Source organism: Acyrthosiphon pisum, chromosome A1, assembly GCF_005508785.2.
Source record: "Acyrthosiphon pisum isolate AL4f chromosome A1, pea_aphid_22Mar2018_4r6ur, whole genome shotgun sequence".
Classification (NCBI taxonomy): domain Eukaryota; kingdom Metazoa; phylum Arthropoda; class Insecta; order Hemiptera; family Aphididae; genus Acyrthosiphon; species Acyrthosiphon pisum.
In genome coordinates, this window is record NC_042494.1 from 81,239,136 (window position 1) to 81,262,168 (window position 23,033).

General features: G+C 30.5%; 2 protein-coding genes across 2 annotated transcripts in view; both read left to right on the plus strand.

Moving 5' to 3' along the window:
• Positions 1 to 23,033, plus strand: part of LOC103310707 (TWiK family of potassium channels protein 7-like) — a 158,625-nt gene that overhangs the window by 80,743 nt on the left and 54,849 nt on the right. Inside the window, exons 2-3 of the mRNA XM_029487611.1 lie at positions 17,747 to 17,961; positions 18,737 to 18,891. Coding sequence (XP_029343471.1) covers positions 17,747 to 17,961; positions 18,737 to 18,891 — 370 coding nt within the window. The remainder of the gene's footprint in view (positions 1 to 17,746; positions 17,962 to 18,736; positions 18,892 to 23,033) is intronic.
• LOC100144888 (vacuolar ATP synthase subunit G-like protein) lies at positions 576 to 2,441 on the plus strand (the record flags this gene model as incomplete). Its single annotated transcript, NM_001126156.2, is given in 3 exon segments — positions 576 to 726; positions 1,685 to 1,785; positions 1,854 to 2,441. Coding segments are annotated over 3 exon segments (366 nt in total). The 3' UTR covers positions 2,037 to 2,441.

The window sequence follows — 23,033 nt, forward strand, 5'->3', positions numbered from 1 at the left end:
GTACTGCTGAAAATGTTGTATGTTTTCATAAGTTGACATTATTCAGTGAAAATTTGTTAAGATCCATAGAAAAGCAACTAGTTCTGAGCAAAGGTAAGCTTATCAAAATAGTTTCTGAAAAACATAAAAACATTTTATGATATTACATTTAACTTATTACACAAGTTTTATATCGAATTATAATATTGTAATTTGTATTTGAAAATTGTGCTCTCTAATAAAATAGTACGGATCCCGTTAATTTATTATTGTATTGTGGGCTCGTATTTCATTAATAGAAGACATAAACAGTAACCAGCAACCACTAGCCAAAGTTATCTGCTATAAAATATTACGGAATAGAAACTAAAAACTTGTCCACTCGGTGCGCTAGTAGTAGAGGGACCAGCTGTTTCAGATAGACAGTTCACCGGTCAAATTATGGGAGTTCGATACGCAACCTGTATATCTTAAATCGTGGTTATGGGTACAAGGATAACAATATTTTAGCCCGGTTCGTTCAGGCCACACTGTTTTTCTTATCACCGTTTGGAATGGAATTGGTCCCGTCATAGATTAGTATTTAGTATTACCTGTAGTTCCCGTATTTCATAATACGAAAATTGTTTTAAAAGAATAAATTGTTTTTTTAATCTGTCATCGTGATGGCCAGCCGAACTCAAGGAATCCAACTACTGTTGGCTGCCGAAAAGAGGGCTGCGGAAAAAGTAGCCGAAGCCAAGAAACGTAAGTACCTAGTCGACAATTTAAGGTATTGCTGATAACCATCTGATATAAGATATTAGGCATTAGGTAGTTGATTTATTAAATATTAAAAATAAACCTATTAATTACGTTGTACTTCGAACGCTTCAATACGATTTGTCGATTGTTTTTTGTTTTCATTATCGGGTTTTTTCAGTAGGCAGGTACCTATATATTTTGATGAGTTTACAATTTTGAAATACTCTTTTTTAATATGACATTTTTAGGAATTCGGGAGTAATATCAAAAATGTGGGAAAGTCAATTTCAAGTATACTTGACGACAAATTCAAATCTGTTTTCAGAATTCTTATCGCTTGATCAATAGGTATGTTTGGCAAAAACCACGTCTAAAATACTATGTCACTCGTGTGTTAGACAAAAACAGAAAATCATGGTATCAAATCCCCTTAATGATAATATTAAATCAGTTTTAATATTATACTTTTTAAACATCAGTGTTTGTTTGAGATTCTGATGCCATGTTACATAAACAATCACTAAATATTTAATTAATAATTAACGACACCTTACACTATTTATTAAATATTTTATGATCCCTAAAACTTGATTTAGTGGCTCATAATTGGTCCTTTAAAATTTAATAAATAATCAATCTATGTTCTATGCAACCAGGTATGAGTTTTTGACATTTTTTTATTCTTTTAGGAAGTACCTCGGGAAGTACCTACCTAAAAGTTGTACTACTAAATTAGCACATCTAAATTTGATATTTTAACTCTGGTACATTTGTTTATTCTATTGATTATATTTATTAAAATGTTCTCAGTTGTCATTTATTTTTTGACCAAGGATTTGTTCAGTTGATTTTTGAATTCAATATCTTATGATTGCTTTAAAATAGAAAAACATTCACTCCACTGTATCTTACCTAATTTTGATGTTGGCATAAAAGCATATTATTTTATACTTATTTCTAGGTAAAGCAAGACGTTTAAAGCAGGCCAAAGAAGAAGCTCAAGATGAAATTGAAAAATACAGACAAGAAAGGGAAAAACAGTTCAAGGAATTTGAAATTAAAGTAAATATTTAATTGCATAATATAATAGATATGGACTCAAAAATGATTTTTTTCATTTACAAATTTAGCATATGGGTTCTCGCGAAGATGTTGCTGCAAGAATAGATGCTGACACTAAAATAAAGATTGAAGAGATGAATAAGGCCGTAATTGTTAACAAGCAGGCAGTCATTGATCAAATTCTTGAACTGGTTTATGACATTAAACCAGAGCTGCACAAAAATTTCAAAGCTACAGCTAACAAAGAATGATATGTGTGTCATAGTATTTTTTTTCAATTCCATATAAGAAATATAAAGGTGTACAAATTAAATTTTGGTTTTAGTTTTCGTTTCACTGAAACATTCCATATGTTGTTCAATTTTATAGTGTATTATTATCATGATTATTTATTTGTTTAGGATTTCAATATTAAAATTTTAAGAACATATTTTGTTTTGTTTACAGAAGTCTAAAAAATATATATATATAATCAATACTACTATTATTCCATGTTAAATAAAAATAGTGTGTTAATTTTTTTTCTAAATACTTGGCCTCATTGAGAGAACTCGCGTGTGAACCCAAGAGTTCTAAATTACATTATAAGTATACAAATAGTGTACATGATAAAATAAATCCCCAAATCACATATAAAATACTTTATACAAACCAAACATTTTTGTTTTTCATTTAAATAATTTATAATAATAATAAAACATTTTTATATTAATAGTACTATACTCCGTTCAGATTAAGATTGAACCGGCGGCTCGACCAAAATATGTTTTTTTCGCGCATTTTGGACATTGGTGGGAGCGTATGCACTTCGACCATCACTGGTACTGACATTCGACGACGGCCGGCGATAACTGTCGGCCAATCACAGAACGCATAGCCATCGCATAGGGAGACGGGCACTGTTCGGCGGCTCAGTCTGCATGCACGAAGCCGGTTCAATCTTAACCTGAACAGAGTATAATATCACATTTATTCACATGGCCTTAGTTGCCGATACTTGAGTTAAGACCAATAATTGGTTTAATTATTAAAAAAAAAAGATAATTATTGCCTGGCGCAGAAAAATTATAGTCAGGCCAAAATACAATCTTGATAAATTTCAGCAGGTACCTAGGTTTAAATTTTTTTTTTGATCCCCCGCCCCCACATATAAAAATGATGTAGGCACGCTATTGTATCTATATCATATCTATTATACGGCCAAACTAATTTCGCATATTATAGGAATGGTGCTGAAGAGTGTGAAATTGGATGGTTACGGCCGGTCACGACCTGTTTTGGATTGTGCGCAACCACTTTCTCTCAGCGAACAAAGATATGGTTATACAGAGTATATTTATGATGAGTTAAAATGTAATAATGATGGACAATATTGAACACTTCTGTCTTAAGTAGTGTACTAATGTACCTACATTGCTTATACAATACGCCGACAACATACTGCATTGATGTGATAAATCGCCCGAGTGACTGTAGAGAGCAGTGGCGTATTTAGGAATTTTGATAGGGGGGGGGATAAAATATATAATAATAGGTATACTCAATAAATACGAATATAATATACATTTTTAAAATCCTCTAACTTGTTGAGTTTAGTGTGGATCGAGGTGAAATAAAAATTAACACAAATTGTATAGTACCTAATAGCATTTATTATAAATTCACACTAACGACAATCCCATGTTTAATACGATAAACAAAAAAAAAATAGTTATAATACAAAATCCTGTTTTCTATTTTTTTGGATGCTCAGTTCATCGATAAGCTTATCTGGCATGATTATTGTATTGACCGATGACATGCAAATAAAGCCAACACATTAAGAGGATGCTACACCCGTATGTGTTGTCTCCGTCTTACACAAGCACGACATAGCAAATTGTCGTTCACTATTCTTAATAGTGTGCTGTTGGTTTTGATGGCGATAGGGTGAAATGACCTATTATCAAACTTTTAGTTAAGAACATTTTCTGGGTCTTAGCGTGGGCGATTTTTTAATATTTTAATTTTCAAGCGAGATATTATGAGCATTTTTAATTTTTGATATTTTACATACCTTTATTTTTCTCGAAAATGAAAATATCGAAAAATCGCCCACTCTAAGACCCAAATAATGTTCTTACCTAAAAGTTTGATAATAGGTCGATTCACTCTAGCATTGATTAAATATTTAATCAATGACTCTAGTATCAAAACTAACAGGTCACAATTTATTGAGAATAGTGAACGACAATTTCCTATGTCGTGCGTGTGTTAGACAAGAACAACACAAGCGGGTGTAGCGTCCTCTTATAAGGGTCCGTATTACAATAGTTAAACTAATGTAAAACCGCGGAATTCGACTGGTAAAATTTAAACTATGATTTTAAAACGGGTCCTAAGTGTCTAAGTCGGTTATAATAAACAAAGTATATAATAATTACTATTTATAACTATTTATTATTCAATATCAGATAAGAAAATTGATAAAATATTTTTTTCTGTCATACTATTTATCAGGTAAGACTTAATACTTAATAAAAACTTGAAAAACATCGTTCAGGTGTATAGCAGTTGATACAGGCAAAGTACAAAATATTTTCAAGAGTTCATGAATATTTGGATAAACCTCTTTATCACAAACATCTAAAGCATGTAACCCAGAGGTGAATACAATGTTTTCAGTCACTAAAAATAAACCTATGGCCCTATTGTAAATCTACAGTCTTCTTGATAATTTTGTTTTATTTACCGACTATTTATCGGGTTTATTATAAACACTCATGCATGAAAAATAATTCGCAGAGAATTCAAAAATATAGTATACCATACCACCATAAAGATATAAGTTTTTATTTTCCGATATTTATACCACGAACGACTAGTTGCGTATAGTACCTATATCAAAGCGGAAAAATTACGGCTAGAACATTTAGAAAACAGATATAGGTATACCTACTTAAAACTAAAAAGTAGTATCATATTGAGAAATACAGTAAATAAGTAAACTTAATTTTACAAAAAAAAAGGTCAAGGGGGGATCTATCCCTCCATATCCCCCCCGTAAATACGCCACTGGTGCACTTGTGCGTAATATTGTAACAATGTGTACATACATTTTAAATAACATTTAAGTAAGAAGAGGCCCTATACAGGGCAAGTTAACCGTTTTTTTATATTTATATAGTTAAATTATTCTAAAATAAGTTTATCAATTTAAGTTGAATTTATTCCGAAATTAAAATTAATTTGAGAAACTAAGTAAGTAACACATCTTTAGGGAAATATAAATTGAACAAAGTCAAAAGTTTAAAGTTTAAAGAAATTACTCACCTTCATATTTTGTTCAGACTCAAGTAAACAGCTGCTTTGTTACTTAAGTAGGCTAACTGTAAGCATTGATCACATATCATCTCAGGAAATACAAATATTAACTATAATATATTAGAGAAATTAAAAATAAATAATTATCAATTATTATAATTTAGTATTAATCGTTTATTAAATTGAATATCAAAGTTTTTTTCAATGTTGCGGTCAGTCGTTTCCACCCGACATGGTCGAGCAATGTCTCGTGACTCACAAGGAGTTGGACGGAGTGATAATACCAGCTGGGTCGTCACAGTACGAAATAATTAAAATACAGAATATTGTTATTATTATGGTTTCTTTTAGACAAGCGGACACGTAATAACATTACAAACAAGGACACGACTCTGATGGTAAGAATGTGCTTAACTGTGACATGTTTAATACAGCCGAAGGGAGTCGTTCTCTTTTAATTAGGTATATTGATAAGTGAGCTGGTATGTGTTACCTAATCCTTTGGTCAGTTAAATGGAGGTCTCGTGTCTTCTCTGTGTGTTCTCCAGAGAAGGCCATTTGCGGATGCGGGTGGTTCATTCGATTTATTTTGAGTTTGATTGACAGAAACCATTATTTTTTTACTGCACAGCGGATCGTGTCGGTCCCTCGTCCCTAAAAATTACTTTATATGCTATAGCTCCGTTCAGATAATTATACATAATATATCCGTGCCGAAGACGGACGTCATCGTTGTCTCGTAATGTAAGCACACCGCACGCCAGCAGAAAACCGGCATCATTATTAAATATAGCGTGTAATAATACGCTGCAGCAGTGTATAATATGGATAACGTTTCGCGTTTCTGGAACCGTTCCACAGAATGTTTGAAAGACGTCGCAGATCAATGCCGATACCTATATACAGTGTTGACGTTTTGTACATAATATCATTCGCCGACAGACAGTAATATTACACACACGCATACACACACACACTCACACACACAAGCATACCTACAATGTCGTACGATCGAAATAATTTTGTATAATACCGACGGATGATCGATCGGCGAACATCGAGCGCGACACGCGGTTGTTCTAATATCGTAAATATTTAATGGATATAACACAATATTGTCAATATTATATATGACATGCCGTCCTACTCATATAATAATAATAATATAATATAATATGATATTAGATTATAAACCTATTAAAAGCGTGTTAAAAAAAAATCATCTGCAACACTATAACGTATAATATAGTTATTATCGTCGATGATGATGAATTACAATATTTTACAAACATCATGTATATACATATACACACTTTTACGGGCGTATACATACGACGACGATAATATTACTCGCACGCAGAGAAGATAATAAAGATACATGTTTTCGACACACTCACATATTATTATTATTATTTTCACATTATTACGATGTACCCGAGCGTATAGAGAAACGGAAAGTTTGACATTTGGACAAGTTAATTAATTGTATCGACTCGTCGTTAGTGATCCATTGAGAGACGTTTTAAAGTGAGTGTGTGTGTATAATATAATATTGTTGTTATGTTTTCGGATAACACGCGTTTTTCTAACACATAAATATTATATACTATTATATAATATTGTATAAAGATGTCATATATATATTATAATATATACCAATACACAATATTGTATACGATCGTCTCTGTAGAAATGGCAAACGCTCCCAATATTTCATGTTCTTAAAACCGTATTCATTCCGGGCGCACAATTAATATGTATAATAATATATAAATATTTAATATCTTTAGCGCCGGATACACGCTATTTTTAATTGTACAAAAACTAATGATATTATATATTATCATTACGAATATTGGAAGTAAGGACACTGCTGGAAACAAATTAAGCTTTAATTTCAATTTTGCACCTATATAATAATAATAATAATAATAATAATTTATTTAACGACCCGAAAGCAAATACAGCACAATGAATACAGTAGACAATTATTATATACAATACATACTTAAATACTAGTACTGTCGACGCCTATACACCGCATATCGTCAACAAAAATTAAATATTATTATAATAGCCAGTAATAGGCATCTGATAAGGCACGGCGTACCTACTATCGCAGTGACAATAACCAAATGCTCGAGGTATATTACATAACATATAATAATGACCGTAAATGATAATGAATACCGTATCTCACACACACGCACACATCCAATTGTCAGTACGTACAAAAATGTCTCTACATACGCGTTGCCTCTCCCTGTGCGGTTTTTCATATAAAGCCAAGTCATATAAGTTTCCTTTTTTTGTTTTTAATAGTATGTGCTCTGCCTTATAGCGAGCAATATATTATTATCGTCTGTGCAGAAAAATAAAGGTTTTTAAATTGTATAACTTGTAAAACATCAAATAGTGTGCTCTGCCTAACAGCGAGCGAAGAAAATTGGCGTATTACGTATTTATGTATAAATTATCGCATAATATCATGTATACCTTTATTGTTCTGTAACTAGCTTGGTCTATTTTGTTAAATAGTGCGCTCTGCATTATAGCGAGCAGTGTCATTTAAATTCTATGTGATTTATATTTTAAATATTATACAACCACGTAGGTTACTTTATTATTATCAAATTATATATCTATCGTTAAATAGTGCACTCTGCATTATAGCGAGCAGCGTAATGTAACGGCTCAAATAGTTGAACTGTCATTTATATTCTATGTGATTTATATTTTAATTGTTATTTAAATCATCTATGTATTTTGTACTGTTGTGTGAAAATATTATTGTAAGAGGAAGTACACTGGCCAGTCTACACTCCACAAAAACATCTGTGAGTATCAAAATTATTATTTTTATTGTCATTACAAAACTGTAATTTAGCCATATTATTATAATCTATTGAATGGCAAGTTTATAATATAATTTATTGTTATTCGTAATCTATTGTACACCAGGGCATACATATTAATTATTAATTTGTGCATATGCAAATCAGTTGTAAATTAAACCACATCATTATTATAAAAAACCTATCTAGCATATTGAATTGTAATAAAAACAAGGAGTTCCTTTACCAATCTTCCTATTTAGTTATTATACATTTATGAATAAGTAATTATGGGACAAATACAAAAATGTACACTTAACTTAGACAGTCGGGACCGTGTAATACCGTTGATCACTCCCGGCTCCCACAAGTACAAAATACAGCAATAAATAATAAAATAACTTAAATATTATAATTGATTTTAGATGATTAATTTGATGGTAAAAGAAATCATAATCTCTGATATTGTTATACAATCCACTAACATAATCGTGTGCGGTGTGCCAAACGTAATAAGAATTATTGTGAGTGTACAATCATGATTTCTGATGGTTACTGTATATTATAATACTGTATAAGTATATGTTCATGTTTGACGCTAATCAGATGGGCGCGTGAATACACCCATTGTTGTATTTTAAGAGGTGCCTATAAAAAATTCCAACATTGAGTATATAGGTACTAAAAAAAAACACACAAAATAACACGGAAAAACTCTTTAAAAAAGATAAAAAAATAAATAGAGTGCCTCAAATCTTGGAAAAAAAAATATGAGAACAAAAATATAACGTATTCACATAAATTATGACGTGATATTATCATAAATTAAAAAAAAAAGTAGCTGAGACTAAAATTGGACGGAATGAGAAAAAAAATATTATAATAATAATTGTACTCCAGTGGTTATAATAATATATACACTCGTTTAAAATAGGATAAAAATACATATTCAAATATATGTAAATTAAAAATATACCCTCTTTAAATGTAGCGGCCATCATCTTTTGATTTTTAAATGGCAGCCATTATAATGTTTTTTTGTATAATAATATATGCCGGTAAAGAAAATTAAAAAAGTAATGACGGTCCAAGTAAAAATAATAATAAAATGTTGTTTAAAAAATACAAACAATTTATTAGAAAGTATATAGGTATTAAAAAGGTGTTTTTTTATTATAATTGAAATATTTGTGTGTTTTTTGCAATTAAATATCTTTTATCTTCAATATTGTGTTGAATAAAATAACTTTTTAAAATACTACACAGACTGCGATATATAGTTATGACACGTTTTATTTTATGTTTTTTTCAAAAAACTTATCGACACGAATAATATTTAGAATGATAAATTTCGTAAAAATAACATAACAATTTTACAGTCACCTTTTTATAAATTAAATTGCTAAAACATAATCATGCAGTTAATATAACAAGTAACAGAACAATTTATACTTTGTAGTAATGTTTTGCACATTTGTTTTGCGTCAACGGCTGTTTACTTTGAATCATGATCGATGAGCTTTAGAATTGAATTGTGCCGTATGATCACCTCGGATTAGTTGAATTGTTTATTATAAAGTTATTGCATGGTAACAGCAGAGTAGAATGAGCCTATAAGTGACGATGTTATCTGACCAGTTGTTAATACATTTTAAAATGGGAAAGGTTAACGAAAAATAAATCAATATGACGATATAAAAAATTTGTAGTCTTAGAATTTTATAAAATTTATTTTCACTAAAGTTTCATGAAAGTTTAATAAAGTTAAAGAAAAAATTGATAGTAACATATTGAATTTTATGTTGTATAGAATAACTTTATTAAGCTGTATTATGTACCGAAAAATAAATTAAAAGTTACGTAATATATTTTGTACACTAGGTACATTATTTAATTTTAAACTTAAATTTCGAATACGCCGTAAATTCAATATTAATAAAAAAATACTTGTAACATTTTTCTTTTAAATTTAAATTTATAGTGTATACTTTATAAACACTTTACTTATATTATAATGTAGAAATAATCACACGTAATTTATGACTTTCAATAATTATCATATCATACATTTTAATGATAACTAATATTTCACATTATAAGATAAAACTATTTTATATATATACAGGTACTATAACAAATTTAACTTGGCATTTTAAATAAATAAACATTATGTTGTATTTTCGTATTCTATAAAAATATCACAGTTCGAGTTGGGCATGATCCACATTACGAACCCATATCATTGTACATTAACCGTTTGAGTAATACGCGTGTTTGCATGTCATTATAGTTTAAACCGTTGAAATGCATTTTCACTCTACAATCGAACACTCTCTACTGTACAGTGTACAAATCAAACGGCACTACTTAACAGATAATCTTGAAGAGAGTGCATATTAATATTATTGTAATTATTTGCGGATTAAACTTAAACGCGCGAAAAAGAAGACACGACACTCGTCGCGTTTCGTCGTCACTTGGTCGCACGAGTGTTTTAATCGAAAACGAAATCACATCCGGTCGTTTTCTCCACTGTTTGATAATAATAAAAATAATAAAACGATGAGCAGCAATAACCGTGTCACACACACGACGCTTCCGGTGCACATGTAGACCAACCTCGTGGTCTTGTTTCTGGTCACCTCCATAATTTGAAGGAGAGGCCTAAACGAACGAGATCTCACTCGAATCGGATGTCACAATTATATACAATAAAATATTATAATTATGTTATTGAAATAAAGTCTTATGGTTTATAAAGTAAATCATGATAAATTGTAATACATTATAAGCTAGTGTTGAAAAGAAATCAATAATTATATACACTCAAGTTAAAAATATATCAAAGACCGTTGTTGTGTGAATTGTTTATTTTTATGGATGTCATTAAAAATTATAAGTATTTGAAAATTATTATAATATTGTGGTCTGTACAAGTATATGATATAAAATTCCAAAAAATCATAATTTTATTTGATTTATTGTTAAAGGAAAATATGGGATGGGGTTATTCTTGGTGAACCATTTTGTGTAGTTATCTGATTGTATGGAATTCTGCAGTACCCAAGACAATATATTTTTCAAACGTGTATACCTAACGATTATACGTATATTGGTAGTTATTATTATTGCGTTACGATTATTTTCTTTTAACCATTTATTGTTTTTAAGCTATCCGTCATACAATTGATATTTGTATGCCCCTGCTGCATACAATATATTATATATAAACATTTTGTAAATAATTATGTGTACAATGTGATTTTTTTGTTCAAAGTAAGACTTTTTTTTAACGTACATTTTTTGTTTAATCTAACAAGTCTGATGTAGTTATTCTAAATTTATTTAATTATCGTATTGATTTATAACCTTTTTTTATAATATATTGTTATTTAATTCTCTGAGGCAGCAATATAGTTTTATTTTTCAACGGTTATGTACATAAAATATGTTGGATATTGAACCAATAATGTACATGGCGAAGCATCTGAATAATATTAATTTAAAAATACAGATCAAAGCAACACTTACGGAAGAATAATTGTTAAAAAAAAGTACACGAAGAACGGCTTTTGTCAACAAAACGAAATGTTTTTAATGTTGAGCGAATGACTTAATATTATTAATAAACGTAATACGTCAAGGGATGACAATTTATAATTATTCCATTTGATATTAACTTTATACAATACTATCAATATGTCCTGTTATGAGATGTTTAGTAAATAACAATACGAGTTCAAACATCCGGGGTATTTGTAACATCCTGTTCGGCTTTATATTTCTACAATGATAATAGTATTATGACAATATTACAATAATAATACAACATGTAACACGGCGTGATGTATAGGCAATTTAGGTACATTACTTTTGTATTGTGTGCTACGCGGCTGCAGCTGATGTGTTCAATACAATAATATTATATTAATATTAAATTTCACTCGTTGCGATCTTTATAAGAATTAGTATATATTTTTTTGTTCATTTCGACTTTTGGAATTTTTTCCTAGATCCTAAAGGTCACTCGGTAAAAATATAAACGTCGAGTGGTGGAATGTAATATTATCTGTAGACTGGCCGTCCTTCGATAGATCGCGGCAATGCACTATATTCACTTGACCTCGGACTTGATTCCCGATCGGGGTGATCCCTAACTAGCCGACTTTACTGAAACCATGTATAACGTTACGTGCCAGAACACCGTATCTCGCTAGAATATTATATTATTATTATTACGACAAAACAATGGAAAAGTATTAATTTCAGTAAGTCACTGTAATATCAAATAGGTACGATTTGTCAGGCAAGGCCTTTGAATAACCGGTCACCACAATTGTATTGCATTGGAAGTAGTAGTTTTTAAGTTACAAAAGTCGTTCAAGCGGGGGTGACTCGACCATAATATCGCAAACACGACACTGCTGCCCGTGATGGTGAGTATCGTAGATGATTAGAATATATTATTATTATTATTATAACAGAACGGTGGCAAATTATTATTTTCAGTAAGTCGCTGTAATATCATATAGGTACGATTTTTTAGGCAAGGCTTTTGAAAAACCGGTCACTGCGATTGTTTTGCAGTATTTTTTGAGTCACAAAAGCCTTCGATCGACTCGACCAAATCACGAACACGATGGTGCCACCCGCGATGGCGAGGAGTGTCATAGATGATTTGAAGTTCTCGAGCGGGTGGTATAGATAATAATAAGCACAATACCACAATATGAATAACAATATAATAATATTTGCGGGAAAATAGCGGGAAAAAAGCATCGTTGAAACGATTAGCAGTGATTTATCGACGACTTTAAACTGCAGCAGGCACGCGCGGGTGGCGCTTTTACGTTGGATTTTAAATTCAAACCGGAAAAGAATATACGAACCGTCAAAAACAGCGGAAAACAATAATATGTTAACAATACTGTAACACAATACGCGCGAGTTTAGCTGGTACGTTATGTCTTTCACGAGTGTTTAAACACACGTTAGGGGGGCGGGGCGTATAATGTGTATAATAATGCATAAAAACAGTGTACGATGGACTCGACGATAACTATACTATACGCGCGTATTACCATATTATATTGTTGCGTTATTTTCATACAGTTATCGTATTTTAATGTGTATTTTATTTCTGAGTGTAGCCTCCCGCATTAATGAAAAATCGCCTCGGCCGCAATGCTAACAAATTCTGGCAGTTGGATTAATTATGCAACCGCGCACCGCCGCCACCGACGAGAGTTAAAACAAATAATTTAAATTGTACGCGGAAAATTAAAAATTAATCATTTTTTTTTTTCGTTTTTTTTTTAATCTCAACGAGTCAGAACATGATTTATTAGATTCCATTGCCGGCAAACGCCGTCTATAATATATCATAACGAAGTATTATATTCACGGTCACGTTATTATTTATATTCGTTAAATTGATAAAATACAACAGGCCGAGACCCGCGGCTAATGAGAATATTTGTTTAAACAATTCTCGTACATCGCGTGATAATAATAATTCATTACGAGGCCCTTATAATGGCACGTATACATAAATATAAAATATACTGTGTGACTCGAAGGGGTTAACACCCAGCCCCGAGCCGAAACGTCTTTATTAGAAGGGGGCCACGGCGAGTCCATATAATTCAATCACGTCAGTCGTCGACGTTTTTCTTTCACAATCGCAACGTCCCTCGCCGTCATCGTAATTGAACGCGACTCAATATTGACGACGACGGTTCTTCTATTTTTCTTTTGTCTTCCTTTTGAAGTTAATAATCAAAGCCATTGTGTATTCGTATAACATTATATTATGTATAACAATATGTAAAATGACAGTAAATATTTACACTGACACGGACGCCTCGCGGTGTTGACAAATATACAAAACAATCCATTTGGCCTACTATGCACTTGTATACTGTCAGATTTTGAATTTGAATTTGAATGATGATAATTGAATATTATATAATTACATTTTTACCAATAAAAAAATCAAGTTATTAGTCCTTACTAATTGTGATATTTATTTATCGTTTTTAAATAGCCTATTATATATAGTAATTTATTTATTTTTATATTCTATATCTTTTTTTAATATTTGTACTTATAGTTTTTTTCATTATTCATACAAAACTGTTTTGAAATGAACATGGGTGACACATTTGTGTAGGTGACACTTTGTAATTTAATCTATAAAAGTAAAATGCTAATAAATTAATATATTTTTTAGCATACAATATTTTTTTATTATTTATATTAATATTCCTATAAAATATATTGTGTTCTAGAATATTAAATTGAACAAGTTATGATTAAAAAAAAAATGTATCAACTATAGCTTTGATAAAATAAATAGTAAGCACATTAAGACATATAAATTCTTTAATATATTATTATATACAATATATTGTATTATTAAGCAATTTTAACATCAAACGCATAATGTATTCTATACATTCTATTGTATAATTAATAATTTATACCTATTATAAAATGGTATAAAAACGAATAACCTAAGTCTATGAGTGGAATGACAGATAATAATATGTGTTCTGGGCTTCAAGGCATGTAAGTTTTGTTATTTTCAATTTATTATTAAGCATAATTTATTTATGTGCTACAATGGCATAGAAGTTTTCTGAAAGTTTTATGCAACGACTTTTTAGTCTAAAAATGGCATCCAGTTGATAACATAAAAAGCTAATTTTCGAATTTCAAAACAATTTTATTTTTTATAAAATATTCGAATTAGTGTTCATTTGTTATGAGAAAATGTATACGAAATAGATACCTATAATATGGTTTAAAAAGTAGCTCTTTAGTAAGTTAAAACAAATAAAACCAAATATCCTATTGTAAGAAAATATTTAATTTCCTGGTTTTGCACACATTTTCACATAATATTATGTTATAATTATTAAGCCCGGATTTGTATGCATTTAATTTTTTTTTTTAAATTACCAATATAGGTAGTTTGATGTTTGTAAGAAATTTTGACGATTTTGTTTTGTAGAGAATGCATAGACAAAAGGTTAAAGTATATACCTATAAAATATAAATGCATAATTTAGGGATAACGATTGGTTTGAAGAAAGTATTTTAAAAACGTATGTGAATTCCGTAGAAACGTAAGTTTTCTTTGTATGCTTTTAAATTTTTTATGTGAAGTAGGCTTTATATTACGCTTATAATTCATTAAAGAACAAGTTGATCAGTTTATATCTGAAATTAAAAAAATATAAATTTACCTCTTTACATTTTGAACAAAATGTAATTGTCTATTCTATAATTAATTATCAATGAATCAGTGTGTAACATTTTGGATAAAACATTGTAGTTATAATGAAAAAGCTTTTTTTTGCATAACCCTTAAAGCAATTATTGATATTTGGTTGGTTTGTCAAGGCTTATTGGTACACAGTTTAAGCATTAAACGCAATACTAAATTTAATTTATGGATTATGCATATTTTATTATATCATATTATAGTTTTAAGATTTTTTAGTACATTTATTATATGGATATAAGTCATATAACAATAAAAGATTAACTATAATAAATTAATAAAAAAATTATGAAAACAAGTTTATCGATTTTAGTATTAAACGTATAGAAATATTTTATCTTACATGCCGTTTTCGTTTTCAGTGATTTGCAGCTGTACAGTTAAACACGATACTATACTGAGTGTCTCGTAGACTCTCTGTGTTTTATCTCGTATACAACCATTCGCATTAAAGAATTAATATAAACCGTATGAATCAGTGACACGATAAGCGCCAGCGGTGACGTAAAACGAAAATTAAATTTTTTCATTTCCGGGTAATCAGAATAATAAAAACAAACTTTTGGTTATAAAATAAATTACGTCCTACGGTTAAAATTTGACTTATTTTATATACCTGTAATCATTATTAAAAAATATTGTGTAGTCAGAAAAAATATGTTGACGGAGACAAACTACTGACAATGAGATTTCCATCGGGTCGCAAATATTATTAAATATTATTATTGTTAATATAATAATTCACTTGCATCCTGTATAACAGGCACAACGCGCGTTGTCAAATACAATTCATGTACTCACACATATTATAATACCATTATCATAGACCATAATATATCATAATATACTGTACAAAATTCTCCACCATAACTAATCGTGCAAAACTCGTCAAACCATTCACACCTTTCCATGGACGACCCTACATAATATTATGTGTTGCATTGTGAATCGTTACAATGGCCAATAGGATTTGGCTCCCGCAGTACGTCATTATCGAAATGAAAAAAAATTGACGTTTCATTCTATTTTCAATAAAATTTTACCGTTAATATATTATTTGTACCTACCTACATGATTGCGAGCGCAGCTATATATTATGTATATATATGTATGACGAATATTATGTAAATTTCTCACCGTTATCACTGTCTGCCTACACTTTGTCCGCTGTTGACGTTTTTAAATATAATATTATACGCCTTCAACACTGTCATCGTGGCCGGAAGTCCGTACCAGTGGCAAACCGAATATTATGTTGGATCTAAATTAATCCCGTCAGTCAACGAGTTTGAAAGTGAAAAATGGTTTATCCATTTGTCATTATACTCGTAATATCTATTTCCATAGTTGTATCCGCGTTGATATAAAATCTGCGTAAAAAATGGGCAATCATATTGTGGGTGGCATAGGATGGAAAATTGCAGGCAGTGTTGTGCATTATTTAGATAAAAATATTTATCTTTTTATGCATCTTATTTGTCTACTTAAATAAAACGGTTATCGGTTATGAGATAAATTATGTAGGTAATTTTGTGAGACGAGTTTTTAAATTTTATTATATTCAATTTTTCCGATGGGGATTGTTAATCATTTATGGACATTCTTCTAAGCTATTTACTCGATTCTATTTTCAATTTATGCATAATATTTCACATGTGAGTATAACTCCGTATCAATAGTACTTACCTACCTATAATACTGTTAATTCTCTGTATAAACGCTGAAGGGTAATGGTATTTAACACTAACGTATTAACTATTGTACATTGTTAATCATAAAATTCATATTTATAGCAGAAATGTGATTTTACAAATGCCAGTTTTTAATTAGTACCCGTTTTTATCTAGATAAATATTTTAATATTGTTATTTATGTCATAATATTATCTCATCTAGATAATTGGTTATATTTGTACAATAGTTTACAATATTGTAAATGGGATTGAACTCGGCATAAAAAATAAAAATGTCGCCCTGGGCCCACCCATTGACCTATAAACGAATGGGCAGCGCTTAGAGAGAAAAGTTAGGGGTGTACCATATAGAGTGAGCGAAAAAAGAAACAAAGTATTAAATTACAGTGTGGCTACTGCCAAATAAAAATTGTGTTACAATAAAATCTGCCAATTGTTATAATTTTGTCGTTAGCATAATAACTGATTTGTGGTTACCAAATTTGTGGGTTTATGGTAACAATCATGTTACCTATTTATATTATATATATATATATATATATATATTATGGTTGATAAAGCAAATGGAAAAAAAAATTAAGTATTTTCTCCATGAATACTACTTCATGTTCTTTCTCTTCATTATTTCTTCTTTCTTTCTCAGTTATATCCTAGCATTGGGTGGAGGGGAATGCCCTGTCCATTAGTTTATAGGTCTATGGGGTCACCCAACAATACACACGTGCGTGTATTCACAATAACAACCACAAATGCGCACACAGTGTTATTGTACCCGTACTCTAAAATCAATAATTATTATATTTCGCCTTTAATCAATCGAGACGTGTCACGACGTGTTCGCAGGCTACGGGAACGTGACTCCGCGGACGCTGCTCGGCAAACTGGCCACCATATTGTACGCGATCGTGGGCATGCCGTTGTTCCTGCTGTACCTGTCCAACATCGGCGACATCCTGGCCAAGAGTTTCAAGTGGATATATGCGAAATGTTGCCTGTGCCGGAACTGCAAGAAACGCCGAAAGCGCATGTTGGCCATACAGCGGAAGGAACAGTGGAAGGTACGTAGTCCTGTATAATAATTATAACAACGGAGACGGAGCCGGATGCCGTATAATATAATAATAAATAATTATTATTATTATTAATATGTATAACAGAAAATAATAATAAATATTATTAATATAATACACGGGCGGTTGTGGCAGCAGTGGCGGCCAACTGCACTGTCGATAGTAAATCAAAAATGACGTTGATGTATCGCCTTCGCGCGAGCGGCGCTTAATCTTTAAGCCGTTAGTGGGCGGTGCAAGGGGACCAGGGTAACGGGCGGTTCGGTCTCCTCTCGAGTTGTACCTACATCATAATATTATTATACTAGGTTATTATTATTTTTTTTTTGTTTTGCACGCAATAGCAATCGTTATTTAGAACGACATCGATTTTTGTGTTTATGAAAAAAAAAAATGCTTTTTTGAATTATTCATAAATATCACATAATATTAATAATAATACAATAACTTGCCGTGGCGGTTTTGCGGGAAAAATCACATTCGAATATCGGCGGTTGCATAATATTTATTATAATCTACATCGTCTGTCCTATGCCGCTTTAAATAATACCTACACACACACACACACACACACACACACACAAATAAATATATATAATATATATATATATGTATATTAGAGTACAGTTAGAGTTTGAAATGATTTTTCTTTCAAAGCTTGGTGACATAACCCGGACCTCGCCGTTAATTTGTCGTCGTTTTTGAGCACCGTCGTTTTAATAATAATAATAGAAATAATAATAATAATAATAATATTTCGCAGATGGATATGCGAGACTTCAAACTGAACACCGGCGTGCTCACTGAGGGTGAAGAGAGCGACGACGAGGGCACGACCGATGGAAGTTCCTCGTTAAGCTTCAACGACACGCAAGAGGTTACTGTGCCCATCTCTTTGTGTCTAACCATAATGGTCGGGTAAGCGAACGTGGCGATGGTGACGATATAATAACAATAAAAATAATATTATATTATTACGAGTTACGACACTCGAGTGTACGGGTTAGAAGCTCGTTATGTATATAATATAATATACTAAATGGGACATAAAAAAAAATTAATTTTGGTCAAAACTTTAAAAAAAATTTTAGAAAACACATATTTAGGTAGGTAATATTACATTTTCCGATATACAATAAATATAACAACTAATAATACCTGCGTAAGGTATTAAAATACTGAACAGTACTGAAACCGTTATAAATTCATGGCATTTTTTCTATGTTTAAAATTTAAATGTCTATGTGTTTTTATATTTTATAATTGCATTTAAATTATACAGGATCTTCACAATTGTCAACTTAAATCATACATTTAGTTTAATGTACATATTATGGAAAATTTACATTATAATATTTTGTGTGTATCTCTCTGCCTACCTATGTGTTAACATGAATTTATTATAGATTATAGATTATCCTTATCGAACCAATTAAACATTAGTATATAAAACCTTTGATTACAATTTGCTAACTGAATATAATCTAGGTCATGTCGTTAAATCATCTCTACTTTATTAAAGTATAATATATATTATAATAATTGAATATTTGAATTCGACACGTTTCGTCACGCATAGGTTTGTAAACGACGTATAATTAAGAAACACATAACTGAAAACAGAATATTAATTAAATACAATATGCAATCAGCTGTTCCTCAAAGGTTTTTTTTTATTTCTTATGAAAAAAAAGTCTTTAAAAGCGTACGTCATAATAAAATGGTACACACAGATGATTTTCTTCAATTTAAATTTATTTTCAATTCCAAGATTTTCATTCGTTATAAACACAATAATACATACAAGATTTTTTTTTTATTTCTCTTAACTGATATTTTTTATTTTACGTTTTGTATAAAAAAAATTAAACTAAGTGCTAAGTATTACGTCCTACAATTCTACTGTATTTACATTTTAACAACGTTTTTAATATAAACCTAGGTGGAATTGAGTATTGTATTACATGTTAATTGTTATACGTTTATCATATACGAAAGGAATCGAAGATTCATAGACATTTTCGCAAGTTCTTTTTATCCTCTATCAACATTATTTATAAACTCTAAGGTTCCCGATGTACTGGTATTACATAACAATTCACCATTACCCTCTCTGCTACCAATCATTCTAAATTGAACCTAGGTATTACCCGTATTGATGAGTCTTGCAAATTTTGATTCTTCATTTCTTATAAAATAATATTTTAGCCTATATTATAGCCTTTGTTAGTTTTATTTACAATATTTTAATATTCTCTCTTACTATTATGATATAAACTTAATTCATTGTTTTTTATACACCTAATATTTTAATTAGCAAAAATAATATTGCTCTTCGAGGCACTTGAGTCTTGAGAGAATGTCAGCTCACTGTTTGTAAAAGCACCTCTTTCACAATTTAAAGGAAAGATTAGGGTATCTCATAGAAGTTTTATTATATTTTAATTTTAAAGTAAATTATGAGTTTATTAATATGTACAAACAATTTACAATTTTAAAATACTCATAATCACTTTGAATTAAAATATATCTTACCTTTACATTTTATAAGAAGTCATTGCATACGAATTTTAGAAATTATTATGATTATAATCATTATTGTGAACGTGCGACTTGCTATGTTGCGCGTGGGTCAGAGAGAGAAAAAAAAATAGTGCGCTGACATCCTCATAAAATTTCAAAAACGGTCCAGTTCGACAAAATATCATTGTTGTTTCTTTCCGTAACATAATGAAAAGTGAAAAATAAATCTCCACACTTAATCGCTTTTTCATAAGCACCCGGGAAATAATTTAATTACAACTCTCTATAGGCATTCGGATCGATAGGTATACGACTTAGGGCCCGTATTACAATAGTTGAACTCCGGTTAAACCACCGAATTTGGCCGGTTAAATCAGTGGTTCAAGCGTAACCGAGGTTTAAACTATGATTGTAAAACGGGCCCTTGACGGTCCAGCGGAATCGATACAGCGGATAGATAACGAATGAACGCTCTCCGTCATTCACTTATTATTGCGACCCCGCATAGGCAGGTATCGATGTAAATTATTTACGAGCCAATAATCCCCCCTCCTCCACGTAGATGCACTGTACACAATTTTCCGGTTATGTCACCATCAACGCTGCTATGTCGTCGCGATGACATTTTGCACGAAATAAATTATTATGTAGGTATATTATAGTCAAATCGAACATGAATCCACCACCTCGTCCCGAGTGAACACTGTTTCGCTCTCGTACAAAGTTTGTACACTATTACTAATATTATATATTTTATAACTATGATTATTGTCATTTGTCATCGGGTTATCGTCGCAAAGTCTTAGATTTTTCTGGTTTTCCAGCTGCGTGTCGTCGTCGTCACTTGAAACGGTGTACAACTGACTTCTCGTACTGCAGAATATGATCCTCATACGCAGAATATGCTGTACAGTCGTCATTATAAAGTATATAATATTATAAGGCCTTCAATTAAGGGGTTACGGAGTCTATTTTTCATAAAAAAAATTATGTATATTTATGCGTATACCTTCTAATTATTATATTGTACTAATCAATAAGATATTTAAATATTATCGAGGCACGCACATTTTCTTTACACCCTGACATCCTTCTTCTACTTTCTCCCCTAATTCAATTACTGTATATATAATTATACTGAAAAACGATAGAGTTTTTTCGGTACAGGGAACTAATTTCGCACGGTTCGTTCGTGAGTTGCAACGACTTTTTGTCACGTGTTTAAATTAAACATCACTGATAATATTATATCATGTATATATAATAATATTATTCGCCTACCCATATTATACTTATAACCATGTACAACGGTGCGTTTGACATTTCATTCGCGATGGCAGGCTTAAAACGAAAAACAAAAGTTCCTCGTTATTATTTTTGTTGCCACTACAGTGTTGGTGTTTGTGCGCCGTGTGTACAAAATATTCGCTTTACGAAAATGTTTTGTCACCAGACATTCGTCACGGTGTTGGGTGAAATGTAAATAGCTACCTCTCAGCTCTTAAAAGAATTGAAAAACACAGCGAACGTATAAATATTGTTATACTGTGGTGATAGTAGGTATTGATTACTAGTAGGTATCTGTACGAAATCACAAAGCTTTTCGGTTGAAAAAATGTCCAATACTCGTGGATCTACTACACGTCATCTACACCCCTTTCACATTTATATTTTCAAAAAAAATTATGTTAATAATTACTGAGCATATATTTTCATTGTTAACTTATGTCATTACTAATTTTTATGCTTTTCATTTAAGCGTGAAATCCAAAATGAAAAGGGTCTATAAACTTATCGTGTATTTAATCATATCAAAAAAATCTATATTTCCAATTACCATTACTACAATTTTTATTAAGCACTAACAAAACTAAATTTTCGATTTTACTCAAATCCCCAAAGTCGTTGACCGGAGATTGTAACATATAGCCGCATAGCAACTATAACACGAGGCATAGCACGTTAATATATAGTACTTATTATTAATATTGCATTGTTATGGGTTATAAATATATTCACATGTTGTAACTAAACTTGTCACGAATGTATTGATACTCTGTAAGTAAATAATATAATAGACCAAAGACAAAAATAATAATCCATAGAAAAATTCTACATATCAAAAAAAATAATGATTCTATTTTCGAAAGTTTGTGTGGAGATTGTGTAACTTTTTAAGTTGTAAGACGGTGTCTGATGTCACTATTAATTTTCACATATTATACCGGGTGATTCTTTTATGAAACAACACTCATTATTTCAAAAAGTGTAAGTTTTTTTGAAAATATTTTTTTACATACTTTCAAGTCGCTTATAAAACAACGTTTTTCTTAAAAAATTATATTTTTAAATATTTTTTATCCTTATAATTGTTTAAGTTTTTTACTTTTTTGAATGACAACATAGGGTTTTAATTTTTTTATTCCAAAGCAGAATATTTTTTTTAATATTTTGATACATGAAAATCGAATTTGGGACGAGTAGTTTATGAGTTATAAATAGGGCCCGGATTTATATACAAATTCATGTTCTTCTAC